We start from the raw sequence: 15270 nt of genomic DNA, 5'->3' as shown, positions 1-15270 counted from the left end.
CAGTAACACCAGGGGAAGTGTCTGGGTGATGACTGGAGAGGTGACTGCTGGGAATCGGGCATTATACTGTAACACCAGTGTATGTGTCTAGGTGATGGCTAGAGAGGTGACTGCTGGGAATGGTACATTATACAGTAACACCAGGGGCCGTGTCTGGGTGATGACTGGAGAGGTTACTGCTGGGAATGGGGCATTATACAGTAACACCAGGGGATGTGTCTGGGTGATGACTGGAGAGGTGACTGCTGGGAATGGTACATTGTACAGTAACACCAGGGGATGTGTCTGGGTGATGACTGAAGAGGTGACTGCTGGGAATGGTACATTGTACAGTAACACCAGGGGATGTGTCTGGGTGATGACTGAAGAGGTGACTGCCGGGAATTGGACATTATACAGTAATACCGGGGGATGTGTCTGGGTGATGATAGGAGAGGTGACTGCTGGGAATGGGACATTATACAGTAACACCGGGGGATGTGTCTGGGTGATGACTGGAGAGGTGACTGCTGGGAATGGGACATTATACAGTAACACCATTGGATGTGTTTGGGTGATGACTGGAGAGGTGACTGCTGGGAATGGGACATTATACAGTAACACCAAGGGACGTGTCTGGGTGATTACTGGAGAGGTGACTGCTGGGAATGGTACATTTTACAGTAACACCAGGGGATGTGTCTGGGTGATGACTGAAGAGGTGACTGCCGGGAATTGGACATTATACAGTAATACCGGGGGATGTGTCTGAGTGATGACAGGAGAGGTGACTGCTGGGAATGGGACATTATACAGTAACACCGGGGGATGTGTCTGGGTGATGACTGGAGAGGTGACTGCTGGGAATGGGACATTATACAGTAACACCATTGGATGTGTTTGGGTGATGACTGGAGAGGTGACTACTGGGAATGGGACATTATACAGTAACACCAAGGGACGTGTCTGGGTGATTACTGGAGAGGTGACTGCTGGGAGTGGGGCATTATACAGTAACACCAGGGGACGTGTCTGGGTGATTACTGGAGAGGTGACTGCTGGGAATCAGGCATTATACTGTAACACCAGGGGACGTGGCTGGGTGATGTCTGGAGAGGTGACTGCTGGGAATGGGGCATTATACAGTAACACCAGGGGATGTGTCTGGGTGATGACTGGAGAGGTGACTGCTGGGAGTGGGGCATTATACAGTAACACCAGGGGACGTGTCTGGGTGATTACTGGAGAGGTGACTGCTGGGAATCGGGCATTATACTGTAACACCAGGGGACGTGGCTGGGTGATGTCTGGAGAGGTGACTGCTGGGAATGGGGCATTATACAGTAACACCAGGGGATGTGTCTGGGTGATGACTGGAGAGGTGACTGCTGGGAGTGGGGCATTATACAGTAACACCAGGGGACGTGTCTGGGTGATGACTGGAGAGGTGACTGCTGGGAATCGGGCATTATACTGTAACACCAGGGGACGTGGCTGGGTGATGTCTGGAGAGGTGACTGCTGGGAATGGGGCATTATGCATGAACACCAGGGGATGTATCTGGGTGATGACTGGAGAGGTGAATGCTGGGAATGGAACATTATACAGTAACACCAGGGGATGTGTCTGGGTGATGACTGGAGAGGTGACTGCTGGGAATGGGACATTATACAGTAACACCAGGGGACGTGTCTGGGTGATGACTGGAGAGGTGACTGCTGGGAATGGGACATTATACGGTTACACCGGGGGATGTGTCTGGGTGATGACTGGAGAGGTGACTGCTGGGAATGGTGCATTATACAGTAACACCAGGGGATGTATCTGGGTGATGACTGGAGAGGTGACTGCTGGGAATGGGACATTATTCAGTAACACCGGGGGATGTGTCTGGGTGATGATTGTATCACTGTGTGTGTCAGGTTCCTATAAGCTGTCAGGATGTCACTGTCTATGTCTCCATGCAGGAGGGGGAGTATATAGAGGAACACAGGGGTCTGTACAAGGACATGATGACGGAGAATCACCGGCCCCTCACATCACTGGGTAAGAGGAGACTATCATGTATTGTACAGGGGAGAGCAGGTATGGGGACCCCCTATATACACACATCATCTGATAATCACATATATACACTGTACTCAGTCACTGTGTGTCTCCTACAGATGGGCCCAGTAACAGAGATAGCCCAGAGAGATGTCCCCGTCCTCTGTATTCCCAGGATTGTACAGAGGAGAATCACAGGATCCCACAGGAGGATCAGGTAGGTGGGATTTAGGGTCTCCCCAATATACCAAAGTGACTGTCACTATATGATCTGTAGAGGAGCTGTGTGTTTTATACACTGATATTATACTGTTTCACCTCAGTTTAATCTGACTGTATGCAAATGTCATTATAGTGTTTTTTGTTTTTTAGGTGCAACGTCTGTCTGATATTAAAACAGAAGATATAAAGGGAGAGGAAGAGACGTATGTGACTGATATAAAGGCAGAAGATATAGAGGGAGAAGAAGATACGTATGTGACTGATATAAAGGCAGAAGATATAGCGGGAGAAGAAGAGACGTATGTGACTGATATAAAGGCAGAAGATATAGAGGGAGAAGAAGAGACGTATGTGACTGATATAAAGGCAGAACATATAGAGGGAGAAGAAGAGACGTATGTGACTGATATAAAGGCAGAAGATATAGAGGGAGAAGAGACGTATGTGACTGATATAAAGGCAGAAGATACAGAGGGAGAAGAAGAGACGTATGTGACTGATATAAAGGCAGAAGATATAGAGGGAGAAGAAGATACGTATGTGACTGATATGAAGGTAGAAGATATAGCGGGAGAAGAAGAGACGTATGTGACTGATATAAAGGAAGAAGATATAGAGGGAGAAGAAGAGACGTATGTGACTGATATGAAGGCAGAAGAAGAGACGTATGTGAGGGGTGATCAGCAGTGTAAGGAGGAGGAGATCCCTACAGATATCAGCACAGGTGAGTAATAAACACTTATTACAGAAGTCACATATTCTCCTTCCTCAGTCACTACAGCAATCTCTTATCCTACACCCTCCTCCGCCATCAGCCCTGTTCTCAGTTGGGTGTCTCTAACACAAGGCTATCCATGACAAATATCACATGTAGAGAGTTATTACACACAACACTATAATGTTATTAAAAGTAACAAGCATAAGTTTATTATTAGTGATTATATATAAATGTGTATATATGTATGTATATAATATAAGTAGTATTGTTTTTTGTGGAATATGAAATATTTCCTGCTATACAGTAGACCTGAGCTCACCAAGTACAATTTGTATAAAAATACATTTGAATCTAGAACTTCAAGTAAAACAGGTTAAAAGCTTATCACAAGTACATATCTGTATAATCATAAGACAAGCGTTTTGCACTTATTGTCACCCTTGCATGGGCGGGCTTGTTCTTATCCACTCCAATTCACTCTGAATCCAAATTACATGTCACCAATGCGTTTCATCAATAGTGAGTTCTTCAGGGGTGTTTTCTGTTAAAGCTTTAGCCTTAAATATCAGTTGTGTAGACTTGAAATAATTGTGTAACCTTCAGACGGTAATTGTGGACTTGTTCATGATGAACACATTCCTAATTACTTGTGAATAATAGTTCCTGCTCTGTGCAGTTCTGAGGTTATGACTTTAGGGAATGTAATGGTCAGATCCAATATTGCTCAATCTAAGGTCTCCCGGTAGCCTTACTACATACATAAATGTGTCTTACACTCAGTATTTTAACTAACAATAATAAACAGTGGAGTTTTAGTTCATGTATTGCTCAGTGCATTTAAGCCTGCAGCTCCCGACAAGGGACCCCACTATACTGCAGGTCCTACTCTATTGCCCAAAATAATTACCATAAAAACAGCTATCGCATTAGTGTTAAACTTTAGGTTTGCTCTCAGCGGCGGGAACAGTGGCTGAAAGGCTTGGATTGGTTTTCAGAGCACCAGTCTGACGTGTCACCACATCTCACGTGGCCCTCCAATTCACCAGATCTGGGACTGTGGGACTGTTTGGCTGGGTCCGGCATTGTACTGTTGGTGCAGTTCCTGATGCGTTTGTAACGATTGGTGGTTGCTAGGGGTCCTAAATGCCTGTGGTCCCGATTTGTCATGATCTACTTCACCCACTGTTCCGCCGCTGAGATTCTTGGTGTCCATGCTTCTTCCACTGTAGATGGATACTACTCACTGTCTACAAGGGATCACCAACAAACAAATGCCGGTCTCGGACAAAACCAATGGCTCCCTTTTGGCAGTTGCATCACGTGCACGAACCATGGTTCCATCTGAAAAAGAAACCTAAAGAACATATTAAAGAATCAATAACCGGTGCCCTCCAAACCAGGCTGCATCAGTTGGTGTAACGTAATGTAGAATCCATACAAGGCGGCACTCAGAATAAATAGACCAGGCAGGTTTAGTGTACCAACGTTTCAATGCTCTATTCGCGGCATTTTCATCAGGGTGCAGAACAAAAGAGACATACAACCACTCTCCTAATATACCCGGTGGAATCGTCCATGTCGCCATCCGTCGCGCACTCCAGCGCATCAAAGTGACGTCATCTAACACACGCTATGTCCGGGGACATGGAGAGAACCCCGTCCACGTGACCTATAGTAACCAATGAGGACAAAAGTATCAAGTAACCTGCCAACAAAACAGTGTAACAACACCGATCAAATTCTATCCTCTTAAATATATATATCTTTCTCTGCCAGGGTCCACAGGTTATCCACAGGATAACATTGGGATATGATGACGTGACAGCAGATTTGCAAAAAACGGTCAAAGCATTCGGCCTCCCAGCATGCAACGGGCCTGTCCATATATCCCCGCCTCCTGACTCAGGCAAATCAGTTCTTTGGTGCGGCAGGAGCCGGACCATGATCAGAGGGCTGCTGTTTTTTTAGCAGCCATAAGTTTTCTTATTTTATTTTATTGTATTACTATTTTTTTTTTTGAGTGATCTTTCTATAAAGCATCTTATACGCACCTTAGAGTCACTCCAACAACTCCCTGCCGGGTCGCGACAACGCTTACCCACATGTACAATGAGGCAGGCACAGGTTCTGGTGAACCTTCTTGGGCTACTTTGCACAGACATTATCCAATATAGCTGAGCAGTTTATACCAGCTCCTATACCAGTGATAGGTTTCCCTATTAACCTTTACATGCAACATTCATTCTGAGGTTTATACACCTAGGGAGTTGTCAGCCTCTCAAAAAAGCAGGCTGAAAGGTTGGTGGTAAGTAAATCACATAGACATGATACAACATCTTCACAGTCTACACATGTTTTAGATGAGGATTCGTTGGAGGATGAGGACTCATTGCACTTCAGAAGGTCTCAGCTCCGTGGACATATCATCTGAGCTAATTAGTGCTATGTAAGCCATTCTATCCTTAGAAGAGGCAGCAGAGCCTGTGTTAAAAACTATAAAAACTAAGGCAACTGTGTTTAAACATCCCAAAACAGCTGATGGAAATTTTGGGTTACGCCCAGTAGGAAGTTAGAATTCCAAGAAATGGAATTCCAATTATCCTCGTCCAGCTGGGGACTGTTTAAAAAAAAAGGGAGGTGGCTCCCAAAGTAGATTCTTAGGTCTTAGATTGGAGCGAAAATCTACATTACTTTTGTTTTTAACATCAATAAATGATGTCACGGGGGGTGTGGCCTGACTGGAAAGGCAGCAGGAAGCAGGATAAAGGAATTCCTGCTTATATAGGTCCTTTCTGCCTTTTACAGCTGTCCTACGGGCTCTTTCGGGCCCTTTCTTGCCCCTGTGTGTGTTTTGACACCCTGGTGTGAATGTTGCGGAGCCGGGGAGCCATTCATTTGGCTTTTGCAGGTTGCGGCCTACACCCGGATCTGAAGCCGCGGACTGAAGTTGTGCAGTGATCCCACCGCGGACCGGACCTCAGCGAGGTAACACTGCTACTCACCAAGGGCTGTGCGCCCTGTCCACTCTTGTGCCTAGCCGTGCTGTTGTAGTCGTGTGGAGAGTCTGACTGGGGATCAGCGGTGACCACTGCTGGAGACATGGAGTGGAGTTGCTATCCCGGCATCTGATGGGGCGCATACTACGGGGATTGGTTGTCTCAGCAGGGACGCGTCAGGTTAGTCAGCTCACCTGCCTGCAGCCTGCCTTCTACTTTCCGTCCGTTGAAGCCCTGAGTCGTGGCAGCGGGGAATACACGGAGCAATTGCCTGTCATCACTCCAGCAGTGTCCCGGCATCTCCCCCTCTCCTCCTTACCCATGGTGCTACGGGGGAATCTGGCGGAGCTGTGAATTATAGAGGACATACACGTGGGGTTCCTATGCAGCCAGATACGCTACCCTGTGCCACTGCATCCTAGTACCCTCTCCTCTCCTGTCTTATTACTGACCTGGTTCACCCGCCATAGCCGGCCAGTTTTTTTCTGATTTGGGCTTCCCTGCCAGAAGTGGCTATCTTGAAAACTGGCAATATAGCCGCATGCCCTCCTGAAACCAGCCGCTTCTTTGGGAGCTACAGACACTGCCAGCCCATGATCAGTGCCCTTCACTACAGCCTCAGTGATTTCCTGCAAGGACTTCTGCCACTGCGGCCCTACCTGGGCAGTAGGTGGTCGCCTGAACTGCTTTTATTATTATTATTGCCTGGCCTCCACTCCTGCTCTGTCAACTCCTTCTAGTGGCAGACTGTGCTGACTACATCCTCCATACTGTATGACTGCTGCTGTTTTTTCCCCTCCTGCTCCCCTCAATCCCCGCAAGATCCAATAAGAGCTCTTGGGGCATCAGTATAGCTATGGCGTAACTGTCACAACTGAGGGTTTAGGCTGACGGGAGGAAGCCTCAGTTGTAGGGGCTGAGATGAAATTAAACTTGGGAGGTTTCATCAGACCCCTGGACATGTAAGTGCAGAATGATTACCCGAAGGTGTGACCATGACAACCAAGTTAAAATTCAAAATAAAAGTTTATTAACAGACTCCGTGAAGCAACAAACAGCATTCAAGGTTTAGCAATTGACAGAGGCAAATAACACAGTTCCTGGAACACGTAACCATAGGAGGTATCTCAGAGCACTGGTAGGTTAGAACAGATGTTAAAGTTCTATGATGGAAAAACCTTACCAGGCCTGGTTGTAGTAGTGGAGATAGCCGAGGAACATGCCAGTAGTTGTAACAGGTGAATCTGTAACTTGAGTAAGCTGCTGTATCAGCTGGATGGAACCAGCCAGGTGGTAAGACACGGAGTGGATGCTGGATGGAACCAGCCAGGTGATGAAACACAGAGTGGATGATGTGAGATGCTAAGGAGCGTAGAAACAGAATAGCTGATAGATGATTACCGGTGGTAGTGGATACTGCTGGTAAGATAGGATCCGCTGGATCAGCACCGGTGTTTTGTAGAAACTGGAATCAGTTGAAAGCTGGCTGCTGGAAGCAGATAGTAGATAGCTGGAAACTGGACAGCCACGGAGGACTGTAGAGTCAGGCTGCACCGCAGGATGGAAAGCAGGTGCGGGTCTCTTTGTGGATGCTGGAGACAGGAACTGGAACCTGGAGAAACAAGCCACAGGAGAGAGAGACTGGAACAAGGTATGACATTCAAAGCACTGACATCTATCTGGCCCAGACACAGGATACTTATACCTGCTGTAATGCAGGCATTGGCTGGGCAATTATGCAGATTCCAGAGACGGTGGATTGGAGGAATTGGAGCATGTGATCAAATCCAACATGGCTGCGCCCATGCTGGAACCTGGAGGGAAAACTGGTTTGAAATGAAATGTGCAGATATAGTGATAATGGCAGCGCCGGCCGCGGAGGACAGGAGACACCAGATGACAGTTATATGCTGAGACACTTGGAGGGCAGCAGAGGCCGCGGCAGGCATGATACACTATACTGAGAACCTGCAGCAATAACACAGGAACGGCGGCGGAGGACGGGAGACGCCATGTTGGATTCAAACATGGCGCCGCTGTGGTAGTGTCTCAGAATGACAGGAGGGATGTGCCGAGTGTTGACACAGATGAGATCCGGACTTGGAACGCTGGGCCAGTCTCAGAAGACACCTGAACGGCAGGTAATGGCATCCAGATACCCGGATCGGGACAGTAACAGTCCATGTGTCCAGGACAGTAGCAGGCTCCAGTTGCTGGCTCATATAAATTACTTTACCGCTCAAGGATGGCATCTTCTTGCTATTACCCATAAACAACTGACCTCACAATGTTTCTGTAACCGATGGCCACTGTGGGTCTATGCTCACTGATGTCTCCCTATTTCCACACTTCAATACTTCTGCTATGTCGCTTCTGGCCTCCTGACCTTGTTCTCTGATCTCCATAATGTTATGCTGAAGAATGGGCAGAACTGGAATATCAACTCATAAGAAAGCTAAACCTCGTCCTCAACAGGAAACCTCTCAAACTGATTTGAGACCTTTTATTCTTCCTAATCAACTAACATTGAGCCCCAGTCCTGATCATTCAGAATCTTCTCCCATCCCGTCTCTAAGTCCTTCTATGATGGCTTAAACCTATTGTTTAAACCCATGGCAAGCCAGGTGGGCTCTCTTCTTCTCTCGGTTCTCCTTCAAAGTCTTTAACCACCTAGGAACCTTAAATCGAAGAACAGATGCACTTTCTCGTTCTTTTCAAACGGATGATTCACTCTCCTCTGAGAAACAATTTATTCTGAATCCGGCTTCATGTGCTTCAACTCGTACTGTTCCTCTACCTCCTCCTCCGAGAACTTTTGTAGCACCAAAATTTTGCAGGAAATTGCTTACGTGGGCTCACCCTTCATCTTTCTTGGGTCATGCTGGTGGTCTTAAGACTCTCAGGTTCATTCAGCGATTCTACTGGTGGCTTCATCTTACAACGGATGTCTTTGAATTTGTAGCTGCCTGTTCCAAGTGTGTTCAACATAAAAGTCCACGAACATCTCCCTCGGGTCTTATTCATCCACTTCCAACACCTCAAAAGCCTTGGACTCACATCTCCATGGATTTCATAACCAATTTGCCAGTCTCCAGAGGGCACAACACCATTTGGGTCATTGTGGAATGATTTTTGAAGATGGCTTACTTCATACTCCTCACTGGTCTTCCCTTTGCTCCTCAGCTATCCAAATTGTTTTTCTCATACAATTTTCATTTGCATGGCCTTCCACAGGAACTAGTTTCTGATCAGGGTCCTCAATTCGTCGCCAAGTTCTGGAAAGCTCTCAGCTCTGTCCTAGGAATCAAGTTGAACTTCTCTTCAGCCTACCATCCCCAGACTGACGGACAGACTGAAAGAGTCGACCAAGATCTGGAAACTTTCTTACGGATGTTCATGTCCCCTGCTCAGGAAGACTGGATGGATTACCTCCCATTTGCTGAGTGTCACAACTGAGGGCCTGAGCTGACGGGAGGCAGCCTCAGTTGTAGGGGCTGAGATGTAACGGAACCTGGGAGGTTGTATCAGGCCCCTAGTAAGTAACATGTAGAAGAACTGCCCGAAGGTGTGACCACGACAACCAGGGTAAAAGTCAATGATGTTTATTTATGACAAACTCTGTAACACAGCAGCAGTAAAAAGAAAACATAAAAATCAGCAGAGGATAAATACAGTTCCTGGGTACTACAGGGTGGCAAGAGCCACAGGGCTCTGGTAGTGTGAGATAGTTCTTATAATCTTCTAGTTGGAAAGTCCTTACCAGGCCCGACTGTAGCAATGGAGATGGCCCAGGATCGTACCAGCTGGTGTTCCAGGAAAAGCTGGGCTGCTATGGATAAAACGGCTGCTGTGGGTACTGGCTGGAACCAGACTGATGTTGGCACGGAGTGGATACTGGCTGGAACCAGTTAAATAATAAATGTAGCTTGAGAGCGATGAAATATGAAGTGATGTTTGGAGCTTGGGAGCGGTGAAATTATAATGCCGGTGATAAATGATAATCTGCAGAAAAGGGTACCGGCACTTTAAGAAGAGCTGACCTCTGCTGGAAGCTGGATACTGAAAGCAGGTGGATCTGTAGCTGGAAGCAGATGAATCCAAGAAGATAGGAGAGTCAGGCTACACCGCAGGTGGAATGCTGGTGCGGGTCTCTTAAGTGGAAGTGTGGAGATAGGAGCTGGAACCTGGAAAACAACCACAGGAGAGAGACAAACTGGAACTAGGTTTGACAACCAAAACACTGACGCCTTCCTTGCTCAGGCACAGATTACTTATACCTGCAGCAAGGAAGGGATTGGCTAGGCAATTATGCAGATTAACATTGCAAACAACAGATCGGTGGAAATGAACAGATGACAGAATCCAAGATGGCTGCGCCCATGCAGACACTTGGAGGGAAGTTTGGTTTGTAATCCATGTGGGAATTAAAACAGTAATGGCGGCGCCGGCCACAGGAGACAGGAGACGCCAGACTGATAAGTGCACATTTAACCACGCGGGCACAGTGGAGGCCGCAGCTGACGTAATCACCACTCTGACATTCTGCATGTAGAAACTCAGGAACAGCGGCGGAGGCCGCGGGAGACGCCATTCCGGATGTAACAGGCGTTGCAGTGACCGCGTCTCAGAGTGACAGGAGAGGAGGCAGGAATGTGGACATCAGTGTAACAGATGGGATCCGGTCCTGGAACGCTGAGCCAGCCTTAGGAGGCATCTGAAGGGTAAGTAATGGCGTCCAGATACCCGGATCGTGACACTGAGTTTGCATACAATAACCTATATCATTCTTCTACCAATTCCACTCCTTTCTTAATTAACTATAGTTTTCATCCACGAGTTCCTTCCTCTCCCACCTCTTGAGGTTCCTGCTGCTGAATCCGCTTTTCGTCAGTTCACTAAGATTTGGAGACAAATTCAAAAGGCGCTACTTAAGACTTCCCAGAAATAAAAGACCTATGCGGATCAGAAACGTAGGGCTGTTCCTAGTCTCAAAGTGGGAGATTGTGCTTGGATATCCACCAAAAACCTCAGACTCAAAGTTCCTACCAGAAAGTAAAATTCATCGGTCCGTATCCTATGAAAAGAGTGTTGAATCCTGTTTCTTACAAGGTGAAACTGCCTCCCTATTTGAAGATTCCCAATGCCTTTCACATTTCTCTGCTAAAGCCTCTTGTACTAAATAATTTTTGGGCAGCTTTCCCTTAACCTCCCAAGGTTGAAGCTGCTCAAAATGAGGAATTCGAGGTTCATGTCTCTTGACTTCCACAAGAGGTATGGTCATCTCCAGTATCTCATAGATTGGAGGGGATATGGTCCGGAGGAAAGATCTTGGGTGGCTGCAGAGGATGTTCATGCTCCAAGACTGAGTTGTGCCTTTCATGCCAAGAATCCCACTAAGCAGCATGCGTGTTCGGAGACCACCCTAAAAAGGGGGGTACTGTCAGCATCCGGAGTCTTACCACCGGTTCTGGTCCCTGCGGCCTTCCTCTTAGCTTCCTCTTAACCTGCTGGTGTCGCTGCGATGGATAGGAGCTACAGCAGCGAGGTCCTCTGGTGCGGCTGCCAGGTGTCTGGAGGCCGAGGTCCGGGTCCTGGGGAGGGGAGCATGGCAGCCGGAGGTGTCTGTTTCCAAGTGTCCTGTTGCTGGAGTGCGGCGTCTGGGAGGCTGAGGCCAGAGGTAGTGGCTGTGTGCTGGTTCCACATGTGTCCTCTGTGCAGGGAGCCACCATGTTGGAGACCAATCCAAGTCAATAGGTGTCCCAGTTCGCGTCCAGCCAATCTGGTACAGGCTTCCCTTATAAAAAGGGGTTGATGCTTAGCTATGTTGCCAGTACTTCAAGTTACTTGCTGCTGTAAGATGCCCTGCGCTCCCAGGTTAACCCCTGGTATCCTGGCTCTGTTGTGTCCGCCTGGTGGTCAGTTCTGTTATTGCAGTCCTTTGCTCCCAGTCCACCTGCTCTTGTGGTTTAACCACTGGTCCCTCTATCTGCTAGAGGGTCTCCGTTTGCTGATGGTGCTCACAGCGATCCTCTCTTCAGCATCGCTTACAAATCACAAGTCACTTCTTCATTCCATGTTCTTCAGCATCATTTACAAATCACTAACCTTCCATCTTTCAGAATTCTCTCAGACTTCTCTCCTAGTCGTTGTGTATGATTGAGGTCTCATTAAAACTGAATTCCTCTTTCTTCAGTGTATCATTCTTTGTCATTGTCCTCATTGCCTACCCCTCTACATCTTCAGGCCTAAGTCTTCAATCCATGAGTAAGAACTACATTCAGCCACCTCGTTTCCTGCCTTTGCCGATAGCTGCTCCCTCAGTCAATTATCAGTCGTCCGATCCCCAACTCAAACCAAGCATGACATGGAAGAAGGGGAATTCCTGGTTTCTCTGGATATTAAGGATGCGTATCTTCACATCCCAATATGGCCACCTCTTCAGGCTTACCTCAAGTTTGCATTGCAGGACAGTCACTACCAGGTCCAGGCCTTGCCTTTCGGTCTCTCAACAGCACAGAGGGTGTTATCAGGGGTGATGACAGAGATGTTGCTACAACTCCGCAAGCAGGAAGTGAACATTGTTCCATACCTGGACGATCTCCTCATAATGGCTATATTCAGAGCACAGACTACTCAGGGATCATGGGTGAATTCTCAATCTGCAGAAATCCCACTTAGAACGTACGCAGAGGCTTCAGTTCCTGGTAATGATACTGGACACGGTTTCTCAGAAGGTGCTCCTTCCTGTGGACAAGGCAAAGATAATTCAGATAATGGTATGTTCCATTTTGAAGCTGAACAAAGTTTCGGTACATCTTTGCATACGCTTACTGGGAAAGATGATGGCCTCCTACGACGCAATTCGGTACGGAAGATTCCATGCATGACCATTCCAGCTGGATCTGCTGGAAAAATGGTCTGGGTCACATCTGCACATGCGCCAGATGATATGCCTTTCACCAAACGCCAGGATTTCCCTCTTGTGGTTGCTGATCTCCCTTCCAGAGGGTGTACACTTTGGAATTCATCATTGGATTCTGCTGACAATGGATGCAAGCCTCCATGGTTGTGGTGCAGTGACCCTAGGGGCTCGGTTCCAATGAAGGTGGTCTGATCAAGAGGCTTCCCTTCCGATAAATGTTTTGGAACTCAGGGCGATTTACAATGCACTTCTGCTGACCTCTTTATTTCCTTCAGTATTAGGCCATACAGGTATGGTCGGAAAACGCACCAACTGTGACGTACATAAACCAACAAGGAGGTCCAAAGAGCAGAGCTGCAATGAGGGAGGTGTCACAGATACTCCTCTGTGTGGAGCGGAATCCCAAGGCCATTTCCGCCATATTCATTCCGGGAGTAGACAATTGGTGATCAGACTTCCTCAGTAGACACGATCTGCACCTGGGGGAATGGGGCCTCTACCCGCAAGTGTTTCAGCAGATATTTAATCGGTGGGGCTACCCGCAAATCAACTTGTTGGTTTCTCAGCTCACCAAGAAGTTTCTGTGTTACTGTTCTGGGATGAGGGATCCACAGGCCGCAGCAGTAGACGCTCTGGCGACACCGTGGATTTACCGGTTAGTGTACTTGTTCCCTCCAGTTCCTCTAATTCCAAGAGTTCTCAAAGGACTTAAAGGGACAGGGTTCAGGCAATTCTGATTGCCCCAGACTGGCACCGCAGGTCCTGGTATGTAGACATTCTATCCTTATTACTTATAGGCCCCTGGCCTCTGCCAATTCAGAATGATCGTCTTACACAAGGGCCGTTCATCTATCCAGACTTACCACGGCTACGTTTGATGCAATGGAAGTATATTGGGAGGATTTTTGCCAGGAAAGAGATTCCGGGCAAGGTTATCTCGACTATGCTCCAAACCGGCCAGATGGTCGCATCGAAACATTACCATTGCATATGGAAGAAATGTGTCTCTTGGTGTGAGGGTCAACAGTATTCTGCTATGGATTTTCATCTGGGACATTTCTTGCACTTCCTGCAGGCTGTTGTGGATGTGGGCCTATGTTTAGGCTCCATAAAAGTTCAAATCTCAGCCTTGTCTTTTTCTTCCAGGGAACAATTGGCTGTTCTCCCAGTGGTCCAGATGTTCTTGACGGGTGTCCTTTATATTCGACCACCCTTTGTTCCTCCCACAGCGCCATGAGTTCTCAATTTGGTTCTGGCCTTTCTCCAATCGGTTTGATTGAACATTTACACAAGGTGGACATGGAGTATTTGACATGGCAGGCTATCATGTTGTCCTTGGCCTCAGTGAGGCGTGTTTTGGAATTAGAGGCCTTATTCTGTAAGAGTCCATCTGTGGTGTTTCATGAGGATAGAGCATTGCTTAAAACTCGCTAGACATTCTTGCCTAAGGTGGTGTCAGCATTTCATATCAATTGGCCAATGGTGGTTCTGGTTGTCACTGGCACGTCTGTTACACCAATGTCCTTGGACGGTGTTCGGGCTTTGGAGATTTATGTCAAGAGTCCAGCTCGTCTCAGAAAATCAGACTCGCTTTTTGTTCTCTATGATGCTTCAAAGATTGGTTGTCCTGCTTCGAAGTAGTCTATTGTGTGTTGGATCAGGCTTATGATCCAACAGGCTCACTCTTCGGCAGCTTTGCCGCTTCCGAGGTCTGTTCAGGCCCACTCCACACGGTCAGTGGGTTCTTCCTAGGTGGCTGCCCGGGGTGTCTTGGCTTTGCAGTTATGCTGGGCAGCTACTTGGTTGGATTCGAACACGCTGTAAAGTTTTAAAGGTTCAACACCTTGGCTACTGAGGACCTTCAGTTTGGTCAATCAGTTTTGATGGGGTCTCAGCACTCTTCCACCCAGTTTGGAGTTTTGGAACTTGCCCATGGTACTAAGACCATCCCAGTATCCCCTTGGACATGAGAGAAAATAGGATTTTAATACCTACCGGTAAATCCTTTCTCGTAGTCCATAGGGGATACTGGGCATCCCGCCTCTGTCCTTTGATATTTTCCAGCAAGAGTTCTTGTGTGTTGTAGTTTGGGTCTGCTTTTGCTGTCCCTATTTTCAAGTTGTGTTTAGTGTTGCTATCCTCTTGTTATGTTGTGTGCTGGTTCGTTCTCTCACCACTTTCCTGTCTCTTTTCCGCCTTTCAAAGTATGTCCGTCTCCTCGGGCACCGTTTTCCTGGACTGAGTCTACAGGAGGGGCATAGAAGGGTGGAGCCAGCACACTCTGAAGAAGTTTTAAATTGCCAGGCTCCAATGGACCCCATCTATACCCCATGGTACTAAGACCATCCCAGTATCCCCTACAGACTACAAGAAAAGGATTTACCGGT

General features: G+C 47.5%; 1 protein-coding gene across 1 annotated transcript in view; it reads left to right on the top strand.

Annotated features, from left to right (window-relative positions):
• The window catches only part of LOC134983536 (oocyte zinc finger protein XlCOF6-like), a 75636-nt gene that overhangs the window by 43737 nt on the left and 16629 nt on the right, over positions 1-15270 (top strand). Inside the window, exons 3-5 of the mRNA XM_063949193.1 lie at positions 1947-2025; positions 2145-2242; positions 2398-2971. Coding sequence (XP_063805263.1) covers positions 1989-2025; positions 2145-2242; positions 2398-2971 — 709 coding nt within the window. The 5' untranslated portion in view covers positions 1947-1988. The remainder of the gene's footprint in view (positions 1-1946; positions 2026-2144; positions 2243-2397; positions 2972-15270) is intronic.

This window comes from Pseudophryne corroboree (genome assembly GCF_028390025.1).
Source record: "Pseudophryne corroboree isolate aPseCor3 chromosome 3 unlocalized genomic scaffold, aPseCor3.hap2 SUPER_3_unloc_17, whole genome shotgun sequence".
Taxonomy (NCBI): domain Eukaryota; kingdom Metazoa; phylum Chordata; class Amphibia; order Anura; family Myobatrachidae; genus Pseudophryne; species Pseudophryne corroboree.
Note: the sequence above shows the minus strand (reverse complement) of the source record. Positions and strands in the feature narration are given on the sequence as shown.